Source organism: Nipponia nippon, unplaced genomic scaffold (assembly GCF_047370975.1).
Source record: "Nipponia nippon isolate SJK-2023a ecotype South Korea unplaced genomic scaffold, ASM4737097v1 scaffold_7, whole genome shotgun sequence".
Lineage (NCBI taxonomy): Eukaryota > Metazoa > Chordata > Aves > Pelecaniformes > Threskiornithidae > Nipponia > Nipponia nippon.
Window position 1 is genome coordinate 15637820 of NW_028262391.1, and position 15642 is coordinate 15653461.

General features: G+C 46.3%; 1 protein-coding gene and 1 long non-coding RNA gene across 2 annotated transcripts; one reads left to right on the plus strand and one right to left on the minus strand.

Annotated features, from left to right (window-relative positions):
* Positions 1-4085: 4085 nt before the first annotated feature.
* PIGZ (phosphatidylinositol glycan anchor biosynthesis class Z (Gwada blood group)) lies at positions 4086-12517 on the plus strand. The gene is made up of 3 exons (XM_087740559.1): positions 4086-8467; positions 8700-10042; positions 10639-12517. Exons 2-3 carry the CDS (start codon positions 9817-9819, stop codon positions 12198-12200), a joined length of 1788 nt encoding a protein of 595 aa, XP_087596685.1. The 5' UTR covers positions 4086-8467; positions 8700-9816; the 3' UTR covers positions 12201-12517.
* A 108-nt stretch (positions 12518-12625) lies between these two features.
* On the minus strand, positions 12626-15283 carry LOC148050837 (uncharacterized). The gene is made up of 2 exons (XR_015700735.1): positions 14654-15283; positions 12626-14187 (listed from the first exon to the last, which is right to left on the minus strand). It is a non-coding gene; the product is annotated as an uncharacterized LOC148050837 (long non-coding RNA).
* Positions 15284-15642: the final 359 nt, after the last annotated feature.

Sequence of the window (15642 nt, forward strand, 5' to 3'; positions counted from 1 at the left end):
TGCCTGCCTCTTCGCCTGTCCCGGCCTCCGCCTCCCTTTTGGGCTGTCCAGCTCCCCAGAGCTCTTTGCGCTCCTGCTGGCACTGAACACCCTCGCCTTCTGCGTTTCCCTTCTGTGCCTCCCCCTCCCGGCTCCCCACCCGCCATCATTCCAGCCTTCCCACGCTGCCGTGTTCCCAATTGCTTGCGACCTCTCTCTGTTTTCAGTGGCTGCCTTTGCTCTGCACCCCGTCACTCCTCCAGCGTCCCTTCCCTGGGGCTGCCGACCCGCTCCCTCTCCTGATATTTAACTTCTTACCCGCGTGGCCAGTGCCCCATTGCTTTCTAAATTTTCTCTCGGTCTCCATTTATGCAGTTCCAAGTCTGTGGTTTTTATTTCTTCCTGCATGTCTTCTACTTCATCACTCTTAAAATTTTGTTTCAATGTCTTCATTTATTTAGTTTGCTCACCCTATTTTTTTTTTCTCTGTTCCTAATCCCTTTGCTTTTTAAATTTTCTTTCTACATCTCCATTTTAGTTCACCATTGCTACTTTTAAATTTTTTCCTTATTTCTTTAATCACCATTGCTTTTAAAATTTTCTACTTTTATTCCATTTGCTGTCTTTATTTTTAATTATTTCTTGCCTTTAGTAGTGCTTTTGCTTTTTAAATTTTTTTCCGCATCTGTTTGTTTGCTGTCCCTATTTTTAATTTTTACCTTTATTTCCCTAATGCCCCTCGCTATTTAAACATTCTTTCTATGTCTGTTCTTTCCATGTCTTTATTTTTAATTGTCTTTCCTTAGTGCCCTCACTTTTTACAGTTTCTGTCTCTGTTCTAGTTTGCTGTCACTTCGTTTAATTTTTTCCGTTAATTTCCTTAATTCCCGTTGCTTTTTAATTTCTGCGCTTATCCCATTCACTGTCTTTATTTCGCTGTCCTTTTAATTATTTGTTGCCTTTCCTTAGTGCCCTCACTTTTAAAATGTTCTTTCTCCATCTCAGTTTGCTGTCACAATTTCATTTTTTCCTTTATTTCACTAATGCCCATCACTTTTTTAATGTTGTTTCTATGCCTACTTTTATTCCCTTTGCTGTCTTTTTTATTTCTTGTCTTTTCTTATTGCTGTTGTTTTTTAGATTTTATTTCTACATCTTCGTTTTAGTTTGCCGTCACTATTTTTAAATTCTTCCCTTATTTCGTTAATCTTTCTTTCTACCTTTATTCCGTTCACTGTTTTAATGTCTTCATTATTTCTTGTCTTTCCTTAGTGCCCTCGCTTTTAAAATATTCTTTCTATGTCTGTTTTCATTTGAGATCCATATTGTTTAGTTCTTTCCTCTCTTAATCCCTTGGCTTTTAAAATGTTGCTTCTATATCGACTTTCCTCTAGTTTGCTGTCTCTCTTATTCGTTCTTTCCTGTTTGTCCTGTACCTCATCGCTTTTTAATTTTTCCTTCTATGCCTACTTCTGTCAAGCTCCCTATCCCTACTGTTTATTTGTTTCCTGCCTGTCACGTACCCTGTTGCTTTAAAAATTTACTTTGTATGTCTCTGCTTATTTAGTTTGTTGTCCCTATTCTTTAATTTTTGTTCTCTACTTCTCCTAGTCCTTGCCACTTCTTTTTAAATGTTCTGTCTACTTTTATTGCGTTTGATGTCTTTAGTTTTGAATTATTTCTTGTCCTTAGTGCCACCTTTTTTAAAATGTTATGTCTATGTCTCCGTTCTAGTTCGCTGTCTGTATTTTTTAATCTTTTCATTTCTTAATCCCTTGGCTTTTAAAATTTTGTTTCTATGTCTACTTTTATCTACTTTGGTGTCCCTATTTTACGTTTTTCCCTGTCGTGTACCTCATTGCTTTTAAAATTTGCTTTCCATGACCACTTTCATCAACAGGCCAATCCTTGGTTTTTAATTCTTTCCTGTCTAACACGTTGCTTTTAAATTTTTGTTCTCTGTCTGCTTTTATCCGGTTCACTGTCTACTATTTCTTGCATTTCCTTAGTGCCCTCGCTTTTTAAATTATCTGTCAATGTCTTTATTTAGTTTGCTGTCCCTATTTTTTAATTCTTTCCTCTCTTAATCCTTTGGATTTTCAAATTTTGTTTCTATGTCTATTTTTATCAAGCTCCCTATCCCTATATTTTATTTCTTTCCTGTCTGTAATGCACCCTGTCACTTCTAAAATCTGCTTGCTAGGTCTCCATTTATTTATTTCCTCTCCCTAATTTTTTATTCTTTTCCTCTCTTAATCCCCATCACTTTTAAAATTTACTTTCTATGTTTGTTTGTTTAGTTCTCTGTCCTTATTTTAAATTTTTTTTCTTTATTTCCCTAATCCCTTTTGTTTTTAATATTTTGTCTCCTTTTATTCAGTTCCCTGTATTTTAATTTTTGTCTGTTCTTTATACCTTCACTTTTCAAATTTTCTGTCTTAGTTCATTGTCCTTATTTCTCGATCTTTTTCCTTTATTTTCCTAATCCTTTTTTTAAAATGCTCCTTGTCTACTTTTATCCCATTCACCGTTTTCATTTTTTTATTCTTTCCTTAGTGCCGTCACTTTTAAATTTTTTCTTCTAAGTCTACTTCTATCAAGCTCCCATCCCTATTTTTTAATTCTTTCTTGTCTGTCATGTACCCTGTTGGTTTCGGAATTTACCTTCTATGTCTCCGTTTTAGTTCACTGTCCCTATTTTTTAATTTTTCCTTTATTTCCTTAATCCTGATGCTTTTAAAATGTTCTTTCTGTCTGCTTTTATCCAGATCCTGTTTCTATTTCTTAATTCTTTTCTGTCTGTCGTGAACCACATTGCCTTTTAAATTTTCTGTGTCTACTTTTATCTTGTTAACTGTCCCTATTTTTCAATTTTTTACTCTTCATAATTCTCTTTTAGTTTTGAAATTTTGTTTCTAGGTGTACTTTTATTTTGTTGTCTGTCTCTATTTTTTTACTTTTTTCCTGTATCCTGTTGCTTTTAAAATTTTTGTTCTATGTCTAGTTTTATCAAGATGTCTCTCCCTGGTTTTTAATTGTTTTGTCTGTCCTGTACCTGTCACTTTTCAATTTTCTTTCCTTGTCTATTTTTATCCAGTTTGCTCTCATTATTTTTTAATTCATTCTAATCTGTCCTGTACCCAGTCGCTTTTAAAATTTTCTTTCTATGTCTCCATCTATTTAGGCGTTTTCACTACTTTAAAATTTTTTCCTCTCAATGGCTTTACTTTTGAATTTTTGTTTCTGTGTTCACTTTTATGTATTTTTCTGTCTCTATTATTTACTTTTTCCCTACCTGTCCTCTACATTGTCAGTTTTAAAATTTTGTCTGCTTTTATCCAGATGTCTAACCCTGGTTTTTTATTTCCTGTCTTTCCTGTGTCATGTCGCTTGTAAATTTTTTCTGTATCTACTTTCATCCAGTTCACTGTAGGTATTTTTTATTTCATTCTAGTCTGTGCTGTACCCTGTCACTTCTTAAATTTTGTTCTATGTCTCTGTTTTAGTTTGCTGTTCCTGTTTTTTTATTTTTTTCCTTTAGTTCCTTAATCTTGTTGCTTTTTAGGTTTTTTTCCTACGTCTGCTTTTATCTAGTTCCTGTCCCTGTTTTTTAGTTCCTTCTTGTCTGTTGCATACTGTCTCAATTTTTCAATTTTCTTTCTGTGTCTGTTTTAGTTTGCTGTGCCTATATTTTAATTTTTTCCTCCTTTAATGCCTTTGTTTTTTAAATTTTTCTTCTGTCTACTTTCATCTATTTTTCTGTCCCTATTTTTTTTTTTCTCCTCTGCCTTGGTACCCTTTTGTGTGTTAAATTTTCTTTCTATGTCTACTTTTATCAAGCTAGCTATCCCTGGTTTTTAATTCTTTCTTGTTTGTCACATACCCTGTTGCTCTGTAAATTTTCTTTGTGTTTGTTTGGTTTTTTGTTTTTGTTTTTTTTCTCTGTTCTAATTTGTACCCCTGTTGTGGTTTAACCCCAGCTGGCAGCTAAGCCCCACCCAGCCGCTCGCTCACTGCCACCTGGTGGGATGGGGGAGAGAATCAGAAGAGTAAAAGTGAGGAAACTCGTGGGTTGAGATAAAGACAGTTTAATAGGTAAAGCAAAAGCCGTGCATGCAAGCAAAGAAAAACAAGGAATTCATTCCCTCCTTCCCATCGGCAGGCAGGTGTTCAGCCATCTCCAGGAAAGCAGGGCTCCATCACGCGTAACGGGTACTTGGGAAGACAACGCCATCACTCTGAATGTCGCCCCCTTCCTTCTTCCTCCCTCAGCTTTCTATGCTGAGCATGACGTCATACGGTGTGGAATATCCCTTTGGCCAGTTGGGGTCAGCTGTCCCAGCTGTGTCCCCTCCCAGATTCTTGTGCACCCCCAGCCTGCTCACTGGTGGGGTGGGGTGAGAAGCAGAAAAGACCTTGACTCTGTGTAAGCCCTGCTCAGCAGTAATGAAAACATCCCTCTGTTATCAACACTGTTTCCAGCACAAATCCAAAACATAGCCCCATACTAGCTACTATGATGAAAATTAACTCTATCCCGGCCAAAACCAGCACGTTCTCCACCCCTTATTTCATACCATCTACATCACGCTCAGGTCCCACACTATGCAATACATCCTCATTACCCACCACCCCCCTTCCCATCCATTGATATAGTACACAGATATCATTCCCTTAGTCTATGGCCCACCCCTGTGAAATGTCTGTAAAATGTCCATAAATGTCCACAAAATGTCCACTGAGTTCATTTAGCCCATGACTTTGGGCTCCATCTGTTACAGTGGTCACTCAGGACAGAGAGGTGGTGCATTGAGTGGAGCTGTTGGGCACCAAAGCCAGCTCAGTCGGGTCACTGCTGCTTGTATGGCTTGTCCTCCACTGGTTCAGCTGGTTTCTGCTATAGTCATTCCTATAACATGCAACTCAGATCCTGGGTCACAACAATTTAAAGGTATTTCCATTGCACTCTCCACCCCGGCCCCTTTAAGTCAGGTTATAGGGTTTAATATTGCAATGAACTCCTCCCCTTGCTCCTCGCCTGGCTAGCAACAAGGGGTTCCTGCTATAGTAATTCCCATAACACACAACTCAAATCACAGGTTACAACAATTTAAAGGTATTTCCATTACAACCTCCACCCCTGGTCCCTTCGCACCAGACTATCAGGTTTAACGTTGCAATGAACTCCTCCCCTTGCCCCTGCTCCAGCTTGGACTTCTCTGCAGACTGCAGTCCCTTCAGAAGTAAACCTGCTCCAGCATGGCCTTACCCATGGCTGCAGGCCCTCCAGGGGTGTACCTGCTCTGTCGTGGTCTTATCCATGGCCACATGCTTTGAGGTGCTCCAGCATGACCTCATGCACAGCCACTGATGCTTGAAGGTGTACCTGCTGCAGCATGGACTCATCCTTGTGCCACAATCCCTTCAGAGGTATACCTGCTGCAGCACAGACACAGCCACAGCCACTTCGAGATGTACCTGCTTTGGCATGGGCTTATCCACAGCCACGGACACTTTGGGTTGCCTTGCTCTTGCATGGACTCATCCACAGGTCACAGTCCCTTCGACTCGAATTCACGCTGGAGTTCCAGCCTGTCCAGTACAGCAGCACAGAAACAGCAGCGGTACCCTGGCCATCTGCCAGCCCAGGCGCATCGCCATTGCTGCTGTCAAAATGCTCCCAGGCACAGCAGAGTAAGATGATAAGCAGTTCAGCAGTACAGCAAGCAGTGAAAACAAAAAGCAGCCACTAACGAGCACCAGACTCTAACGTACGGTGAGGCACGCAAGCCTCATGGCAAGCACAGGAGCCTGCCGATCAATAGCTAAAGAGAAATAACAGCTATAAATTTGATCTAGCACATTCCAATCAAATCTGTCATTATCTCGAACCCTTCAAGCCCCACACTGGGTACCAAAATGGACTGTCATGGTTTAACCCCAGCTGGTAACTAAGCCCCACACAGCTGCTCGCTCACTCCCCCCCAGTGGGATGGGGGAGAGAATCAGAAGAGTAAAAGTGAGAAAACTCATGGGTTGAGATAAAGACAGTTTAATAGGTAAAGCAAAAGCCGTGCATGCAAGCAAAGGAAAACAAAGAATTCATTCAATCCTTCCCATCAGCAGGCAGGTGTTCAGCCATCTCCAGGAAAGCAGGGCTCCATCACGCATAACAGTTACTCAGGAAGACAAAATGCCATAACTGCGAATCCCCCGCTCCCCTTCTTCTTCCCGCAGCTTTCTATGCTGAGCATGATGTCATATGGTATGGAACAGCCCTTTGGTCAGCTGGGGTCAGCTGTCCCAGCTGTGTCCCCTCCCAACTTCTTCTGCTTCTTTGCTGGGTTCCTCTCTCACTTAGTCATCTGTAGTTTGCTTAGATGCCCTCCTGAGACTCCAGGGCCCTCACTGTGTCTCCAAGCCTTCTTTTCTTGCCCTGCCCCCTCATAATTCCTCTCCTCTCTATAACGGTGTCTTCTGAGTCCTTTCTTGTAGTCTACAGCAGTCTTGTAGCACTTTAGCTCCCTTTGTGGGTTCCCCACACACATGCTTTCAGAGCGCTCTAATCTTACTCTTTGCCATTTAGGATGCCTTCATTCAGCCCCCAGCCCCCTGACGACATCTGTACTTTGTTGAAATCCCTTCAGAGTTCCTCATTGTTATCTCTGAGGCTTCTTTCGTCTATCAGGCCCCCTCAGGACTCCTCTGCTCCCTTTGCCAAGCTGTTGTGAGACATCCCCTATGCCCCAGAGCCCTGTTGTAGCTCAGCAGGACACTTTGCACCCCTCTTTTCCCCTCTGAACCCTTCCTGAGTCCGTATCTGTTGCCCCGGTCGGTCTTTCCGTCCTCTCACCCGTTTGCTGTGCCTCCATTCGGTCCCCAGTCCCCTGAGGACATCTGTACTTTGTTCAATTCCCTTTTGAGCTCATTGCATCCCCGAGACTTCTTTGGTCTCTCCGGCCCTTTGGGATCTCTCTAATCCCTGTGACGATGCCTCTTGTTCTGTCAGAGCCTTTGCCAAAACCGTCTTCGTGCTCCACAGCAGTCTGTCTGTTTTCTGGCTTATACTACGTTCCCGTTTGGTATCCGGTACCACAATGCTGTCTACCATCGGCTCAGAAGGCAATAGCCTTCATCTATTTTTTATCGACACATCTCCCACAGTGTTTTTTGTTGCATTTTGCAATTTATTTTTTTTCTAGCTACTTAGGTGTTAATTAGGCTGCTTCATACAACTTGTGATACATTTTTTGTATTTCCATGTTTTTATTGTGGTTTTTGTCCTTTGAGACTCATCTCGTTCTGTTAAGGGAGTCAGTCGGAGAGACCATCGAGACGACACTGAATTGTTGGTGATTTGGAGTAAATAATTTACTTTGCAACCAGAGATATTTTTGGGAAGGGATTCTTACAGGATCTAATTCGGCTTTGTCATTCAGTCCTTTCCAGAACGTAGTTCTGGTAGAAGTTAGATAGCATGTGTGGTCTTGCTAGAAATGAATCATAGAATCATAGAATGCTTGGGGATGGAAGGGACCTTAAAGGCCATCTAGTCCATCCCCCCTGCAATGGGCAGGGACATCTACAACTAGATCAGGTTGCTCAGAGCCCCGTCCAGCCTGGCCTTGAATGCTTCCAGGGATGGGGCATCTACCACCTCTCTGGGCAACCCGTTCCAGTGTTCCACCACCCTCATTGTAAAAAATTTCTTCCTTATATCTAGTCTGAATCTACCCTCCGTTAGTTTAAAACCATTACCCCTTGTCCTATCGCAACAGGCCCTGCTAAAAAGTCTGTCCCCATCTTTCTTATAAGCCCCCTTTAAGTACCGAAAGGCCGCAATAAGGTCTCCCCGGAGCCTTCTCTTCTCCAGGCTGAACAACCCCAGCTCTTTCAGCCTCTCCTCATAGCAGAGGTGTTCCAGCCCTCTGATCATTTTTGTGGCCCTACAAAATGAAGTGTAACCCCATAGCATTTGGGGTTTTTTATAGGATCCTAAAGCACGTAATTTCTGATAATACTACTGTTATTGCATTTAATGAGCTATGTAGTTTAGTATGACATCTTTTTCTGTCTGCACCCCAGAAAAATCAAGGTTAATTCTCTCCCCCATCACGTTGCTAATGCAATAGAGGTAGTTGTAGTAAAAGAGCTGATATTGTCGTTTCCAGTAAGGGTCGCTTTCTCTGGTCAGTGCTTTACGTGCTCTAAGTTTAAGGCAGATTAGCAAACTTCCCATCACTCCTCTGGTTGCCTTTATGCCTTCTGGTGGTTTGCCCCTCCCCTTTCCCAGGGGATTGTGGGAAGGGTGGTGGGCGGGGCCCGGGGTAAATGAGTCACAGCCTCTATTCCGGGAGCTCATTCTGCTCCTGGGCTTGACTGGTGTTGGTGCTCTGCTGTTCCTTCAGTTGATTGTAGCTTTTAACCTGCCTAAGCGATTTGGGTAGGTGTGTTTTGACATCGAGAGAAGTGGAGGTGTCTGTCTGAGGTAAGGGCTTCAGGGCCAGTCAAGGTTCAGCAGCATATATAGTAGAAAGTACACTTGTTATACTTGTATACAGCTTTTTTTTTTTTTTCAGGTCAGTAATTTTTTATTGGGTGTTCAGGGGCGGCAAGATGGTTCAATAGTATGTTTTGGGTTTTTTTTTTTATTCTAAGTTCTTTGTGTTTTCCTGGACTTCCTGACTATATTAAAGATGGAACCTTGTTTTTTTCACCAGTTTTGCTGCATACTGCGCAAGTTGCTGACACCATCTCTTAATAGGCCTGATGGCGAGACAATCTAGCTGGGGTTAAGGCGGGCATCATGTATGAATCTGTATATGGGGTTTCAGCATTTCTCAAGAAAGCAGCAGGGGCGTAAGACAGTGTCTTTCAGGGTATGGAACAGCTCATCGCCTTTCCCAGTTGCCGACAGACTACCATGTTTCCCCTAGAACCTGTACAGCTTGCGGCAGGCCCCTCATAAATTATAAGCATCAGGACTTCACTTTTGTGGGCCTGTAGCAGAGCCTGGAGTCTGTGGGAAGATGGAAGACGGGAGGTGCTGGCAGAACACAGGGCACAGCTTGGAAAAGCAGCACCCGAGGAGCGGCCGATGTGGGGGGTTCAGGGGTGCAAACACAGGGCGGGAGCTTCTGTGCGTCTGCGCCCATCCCTGCCGTGCTGCTCCAGATCTTTCTTGCAGAGTGACTTTTTAAGCAGGATACATAGCTGGATCCCCAGGTCCCTTGGTTTTGCGAGGCTGTTACTGTTGTCATTACCCCACTGTTACCGGGCATTGCTCCGTTCCTTAGCAGGCCCCTGAAGGAGCCCACGTCCCCCTTGGTTTCTTGCATCGCTTGTACAAATGTTTGGATTCATCACTTCCTTCACGGAGCGATGTTGTTTGTAGGCAGGAATTGCGCAATGCTTTCATCCTCACGTTTTCCTCCTATAGTGGATTATCTTTGTGAACACAATGCTACAGAAAAGCCGTTTAAAAAAAATTATTCTCAGACTTGCTCAGTATAAGAAAGAAGGGGCAGGAATGGCGTTTCCCCTGCTCCGCCTCAGTTACAGAACCGCTGTTAAGAGCCCAGCGAGGCTCTGGCCTGTGCGTGCACCGGGGCTGGCGGCAGGCCGAGCCCGGCGGCCTGGAGGCACAGGGCGTTAGTGACGGGAACTGCGGTGCTCGACGTCTCCCGCGGGCAGACCGCCACCCTAGGCGGTGACTGCGCCTTTCCCGAGCTCTGCCCCGCGCGTGGGTTTGGACCAGTTATGAAATAATTAAAGCCAAAGTGCGCCCCGCGCCGCTGCCGGGGGCGGCGGGGCCCGGCGGGGCGGAGGGCGCCGCGCATGCGCGCCAGGCCGCCGCTGCGGCGCTGGGCCGGCGGGGCGCCCCCTGGCGGGGCGGAGCGGGAGGCGCGGGGCGGCGCAGCCGGTGCCGCCGGTGCCGGTGCCGGGATGTCGGCCCGGGGGCTGTGGGCGCTCCTGGCCGCGCTGCGGGCGGGCTGGTGCCTGCTGCCGCAGGCCGGCTACCTGCACCCCGACGAGTTCTTCCAGTCGCCCGAGGTGATGGCAGGTAAGGCGGTGCCGGGAGGGGCGGGGTGGCCCCGCGGTGCCCGCATGCCCGGCGGGGCAGCGGCGGGAGCGCTCCGGTCCGCCCGGGGCGGGGAGACCCCCGAGGGGCGCGGTTCCCCTCGCGGCCCTACAGCGCGGGGCCCGCGGGGGATGTAAAGCCGTGCTGCACAACGTATAGGCAGGCACCTATGGCGTAGCGTCGTCGTGAGGCAGCGCCGGCCTCCGGTGCCGCAAGCCGCGGTTAGGGGTTGGCGGAGAGCACGGAGCCGGGGCACCCGCTGGGGGTCCTGCACAGCCGCTCCTGCAGGCAGGGTAGCGGCGGGTCTGCAGCCCTGGGCGGCTGTGTTCCCGCTGCGCGCTGCCCCCAAGTGCTGCCTGCAGCCCTGCCGCCACGGTAGGCTGCCTTTTTTTTTTCCTTGGAGCTTTGTAAAGATTAACGGCGTACTCCTAAAAACCTCGGTGTTGACAGTAGTCTCAGAAGTTCAGGGACTGCTCTGCATCGTGATGCCTCGCACTAAGTTGTATCCCTAATGCTGAAGTACTGAATAAAATCTATTATGTATGTATGCATTTTTTTCTTTTTTCCTTCCTTTATAGGAGATATTTTAAACCTCCAGGTCTATTATCCTTGGGAGTTCCTTTCCAGCTCTCCTTGCAGAACGGTTGTTTTCCCATTAATGACATCTGGAGTTAGCTACTGGGTGATCAAGTCTTTGCAGCAGCTGGACATATGTTCAAGTTGCATCAACAGCTACACCCTTCTCGTATCACCTCGCCTTCTCTTTACAATGTTTTCTTTCATACTCGACTACAGTGTTTACCGATTAGCTCCTTTCTGGGAAGCGGATCCGTGGAAAGCGCTGGTACTTCTTGCTGGGTCGTATGTCACCCTGGTATTTTATACAAGAACGTTTACCAACACACTTGAAGGACTTCTTTTTGCTCTTCTGATGGTATTGGTTTCCTCAAGAAAGTCTGATGGCAGCTTAGCAGAGCCTACAAGCAGCCCTCTCATAGGTATTATAACGACTGCTGGGTTTTTCAACAGGCCAACCTTTTTGGCATTTGCTCTAATGCCCCTGCTTTACTGGGCAGGTTTAATTGTCGACTCTCAAAAGAGCATTAAAACTGTCATAAACCACTTTCTGAAGCTTGTCCTATGCGCGTGTTTTACTGCCATTGTTTTTGTAACAGCTGACACCTTCTATTTCACCTCCATGGGCTTAGACAGCCTCTACAGCATTAAAAAGAGCAGCCTATTTGATGTAATAGGTCAATTAAATGAGAAAATGATAGTAACCCCTTTCAATTTTCTCAGCTATAATCTTAATCCTCATAATCTTGCACTGCATGGAAGTCACCCACGAGTTACACATTTTACAGTCAACGGAATAATGCTCTTTGGGATGTTACATATTCTGGCCATCGGTGCTGGTTTTAGAATGTTAAAGAAATATATCCATCAGTTGATACGGGTCAAATCACATTACCGTGGGTCATCTGGGCTGTTAGAGCATTCTGAGGGCAATCCAACATTACTGCTGTTTTATTTTGTTCCTTTGGCATTTCTCTCCCTATTCAGTCACCAAGAACCTCGGTTTCTCATTCCTCTCATCTTGCCATTAGTCCTGTTCAGCATGTCACAGAATAGAGCTGTGAAGTGGAAACACGTCATTATTATTTTCAATGTTCTCGGGGCTTTGCTGTTCGGGTGCTTACACCAGGGAGGGCTGATACCATGTTTGTTTCACTTGGAGCAACTCATGCATTCTCCAGAGCCCTCAAACCATCCAAGGCACTATACTCTCCTCTTTGCTCACACCTACATGCCTCCTAGGTCTCTGCTTAACATCAAGAAGAGAGACACGCACATAGAAGTCATTGATATGGCTGGGTCTGAAGGAGAAACCCTCTGCCAAACAGTAGAGCAGCGAGCAAACAATTTTACCTGCAATGACTGCCATGTTTTTGTTATAATCCCTGGAACAGTCAGAGGCACAATTACAAAATGCAGTGTCTCGTTCAAGAACGAGACTTTGATATTTCCACACTTATCAATGGAAGACCCACCACAAATACCCTTCCTGTTCAGTGGAAATTGGAGAAGTCAGTTAGGACTATACATCCTTCAGCTAGACAGAGGTCAGCAGAGCCATTAGATTTTCGGAGAACGATGCTTTAGTGTTTCACTTGGGCACTGCCCAAAGGTGCTGCGAGACCTTCCTCTTCACAGACCCACCTTCGGCACAAGCAGTGGCACTGGGAGCTCCCCTGCCTCTCTTTATTCCCTTTCTTCATCTCTTACACTCACCAGTGTAGTCACTTCTGGATAGAACCTGCTTAAAATTTGAGTTATTCAGCCCCTGTGGTGTTTCATATGAACTTGGGTAATTTTCGTGATGAGACAGGAGGAAACCAGAGCCCACCAAAACTGTGATTCAAACTTAGCTCTTTCCATCTGAGATTTATTTTTCAAAGTTCTTATAATCTCTGACAGAGGGTTTGTGGATTGTGTGGTTTTTACTGCTAATAGGCATTAACTGAGCTGCTGGAGAGAGGTTACAGGACTAGACAAAAGGTGGTCTGGCTCAATAAGGTTTTATTTTCATGCTCTTAAAAATTCAGAGCTTCCTCTCGATCATTAGACCAGACTGCGCTCACAATACAGGCACCGGCACTGTAATATTGTCTTGGGTGGTGCTGTCTTGAAAAATCTCCGGTGTTGATCTGACAGAATCTGATTTAGGACATGGAAGATGCTTCAGCCTAAGTATTTGTGCTAAATCCTAAAATCCAGGCTTTGCCTGTTTAGCATTTCTTGCCACAGTTCCACTCTTGTGGACGTGCTACGTAAGTATTACATACAGCAGCTTGAGAATGCTGCGTTTTGATGGCATTAAGCCCATCTGTTGTTTAGCTACTGCAAACGGGGCAGGCCTTCCCTTGCGCACTCCCACTGCACGTCTTGCAGCTTTCGTCGCTCTGTTGTGGCTCTGGTACCGGCAGTGGCGCAGAGCAGGCCCTGCGGTGAGCTGGTTCAAGGAGCTGTGCAGACAGAAAACAGGTAACTCAGAGGGATTTGATCCTTTGCGTGCGTCTGACCAGATGGATCCCCAAACTGGCTTAACCACAGGGTTAGAGATCCACCAGTTCTCCTGCAGGGAAGCATGAGGATCCGAGGGAGGACCCTGCACCCTGCTCCCCTTTCAGTAACCGCTCCCCATTAAATCAGCTTAGTGAGAATGACAGATCACATCCTGGCTCTCTGTTAGAGAGCAGTCTGATTTTAAAGCAGGATACAAATAACTCTGAGCTTCACCTGAGAATGACGTATATGCTTAATAGTATAGCACAGCTAACAACTTTCATTTTTGCCTGCACAAACTTCTGGACCCAAAACATCTGACACGGCGAGAGATACTAATTTGGCACGTGCGTTGTACATAAAGCCTCTCCCTATGAAACGAAACTGGCACTTGAATTCTTTCTGCTCACAAAGGCAGCAATGCTTTTTGCAGTTTTTCATCCACACAGCTTTACGTCAGGTCTTACGAGACAGTTTTTCAACAGAGACAATATACGTTGATGCCAGGCTCTAAAGGGAAGCTAGGAAAAATCCCTGTGTGAAGGCCTCTATCTTCCAAATTAAATGTACAATCTAGCTTTTTAAGGAACATAGCTCTTGCTCTCTTGTAAAGCATTTTGTGTTAATTCTCCCCTACATGTTCATCCCACATCCTTCATTATTGACAGGCCTGTAAAGTAAAGGAGCATGTTTTGGGGGGAGGCAGGGGGAGAGGGGGTGCATGTATGCTTGTGCGGACGACTCACGAAGTAGTGGAAGTAGTGATGAAAGCACCATGACACCAAATGTATTTTCCAAGTTAACTTCCTTTTTGCTCTCTTACATTGGGATGATAGCCGTGTGCCACAGCCGGTATTCCATGTCCTGCTTACTGTTTTTAGCTTTCTTAAACAGCTTCTTTTACATTTTGAAAATTGTTTTCATAAAACGTATGATCTGTGGGAATCTCGGCGGGGTAGATCTTGAAACTCTTCAGGGATGTGATGGAGCACCATTCCCAAGGCACGATGACTTTACCGCTGCACAGGTAACCCGTAATACAGCCGGGAAGAGAACCTGGACTACAAATACCAATTCAGATTGAAAATACACTGCTTTTGTCTCACCAGCTAGACCTTTATCATCTACACTGTAGATCCATCTTTTCCATCCATGTACACCTAAGTCTTTGTTGGTGGGAAGTTTAATTTTACCAGCAATGCTGGAAACTGTATCTCAGATAATTTGCAAGGTTCTTTTCAACTGGGGTGATACAAAGAATGGACATCATCCTCCCCAGTTAACTAAGCATCTCGTCAGCTGGACTAAATAGAGAAACAGAAGGTTAACTATTTTAGTCTCATATGACGTTAGATACAGCAACTTAAGTAAACCAGCCCAGAGCATCACATATGATGGATACATCTTTTTCCATCTTTATAGTTAGAATGGCTCTATTGGTATTTTTTTTTTTCCCCTAAACCCTTCTTGCTACCATAGACTTGAGGTGTGCTTTTAGGATAGCAACTGAATCTCTTTTTTACCTACCTGTAAAACGGGCAATTATCCTACCCATCACCATCATCATTGACATTTAGAGCTCTTTTTGTACCGAAGTTGCAGTATAAATGTAGAATATTACTGTTGTACAGACAGAAGTTGTTAAAGGAACTCCACTGAGAAATTTGTTTTTATTTCAAGTTTCTTATCAAGCACGTAAAGTGACAGTCTTGACAGTATTCTGGATGATGCTGAATGTGCGTCTGCCTTCTGCCTGTTACTGAGTACCGTGGAAAGTGTAAACCGACTGTGAAATGAAGATCCGTCATACCAGTAAGCAGCACGCTTCGCGTTGTCATGCCTGGGCTCAGGAACCGCTCCTGGCGATTCGCTGTGGGGAAGCAGCCCCAGTCCGCAGCTCGCCGTCGGCGGGCGGGGTAACGCCGGGGTGCTCCGTGGCCGGCGCTGCACGCCAGCGCCCCGTGCCCGCTCCGCGAGAGGCTGAGGGAGAGTCCGGCGTCAGCAGGAGCCGCCGCCGCGGCCCCGGGGCCGCTCACCCGCCGGCTCTGAGGCGCTCGTCCTCCCGCGCTCGGCGCCGGGAAGCGGCCGCGGTTTCCTTCTCCTCCCCGGCGGGATCCTGCGCCGGCTGCGGCTCCGCAGCTGCCCCCCTCTCGGCGCGGCGCTCAGGGCGCGGCTCCGGGGCGGCCGCCCCGGCCCGGCCCCCGCCCGGGGGGCCACGGCCAGCCCCGCGCCCGGGCGCCGTCCTTGAGCTCCCCGAGGAAGGCGTCGCGCAGGCGGAGCAGGCGGGGGCCCAGGCCCCGCGCCGCCTGACGGGCGCCCAGCTGCCCGCGGGTGATGGCGGCGGCGGTGAGGCGGGCGGCGGCGCGGATGGGCCGCGACTCGGAGAGCTTCTCGATCAGCCGCGGGTTGCTGAGGAGGGCGAACAGCAGCCGCCGCAGCACCATCCTGCTCCGCTCTCGCGAGAGCCGTCCCCGCCCGCTCTCGCGAGAGCCGCCGCCGCGCCCCGCCCGCTCTCG

What these genes read in the sequence shown, in the direction of transcription:
- PIGZ (XM_087740559.1), top strand. Translation starts at nt 9,817, where the DNA reads ATGCGCGCCAGGCCGCCGCTGCGGCGCTGGGCCGGCGGGGCGCCCCCT. An exon ending in GTCGCCCGAGGTGATGGCAG is followed by an intron (nt 10,043 to 10,638) that starts GTAAGGCGGTGC and finishes CTTCCTTTATAG; the next exon opens with GAGATATTTTAAACCTCCAG.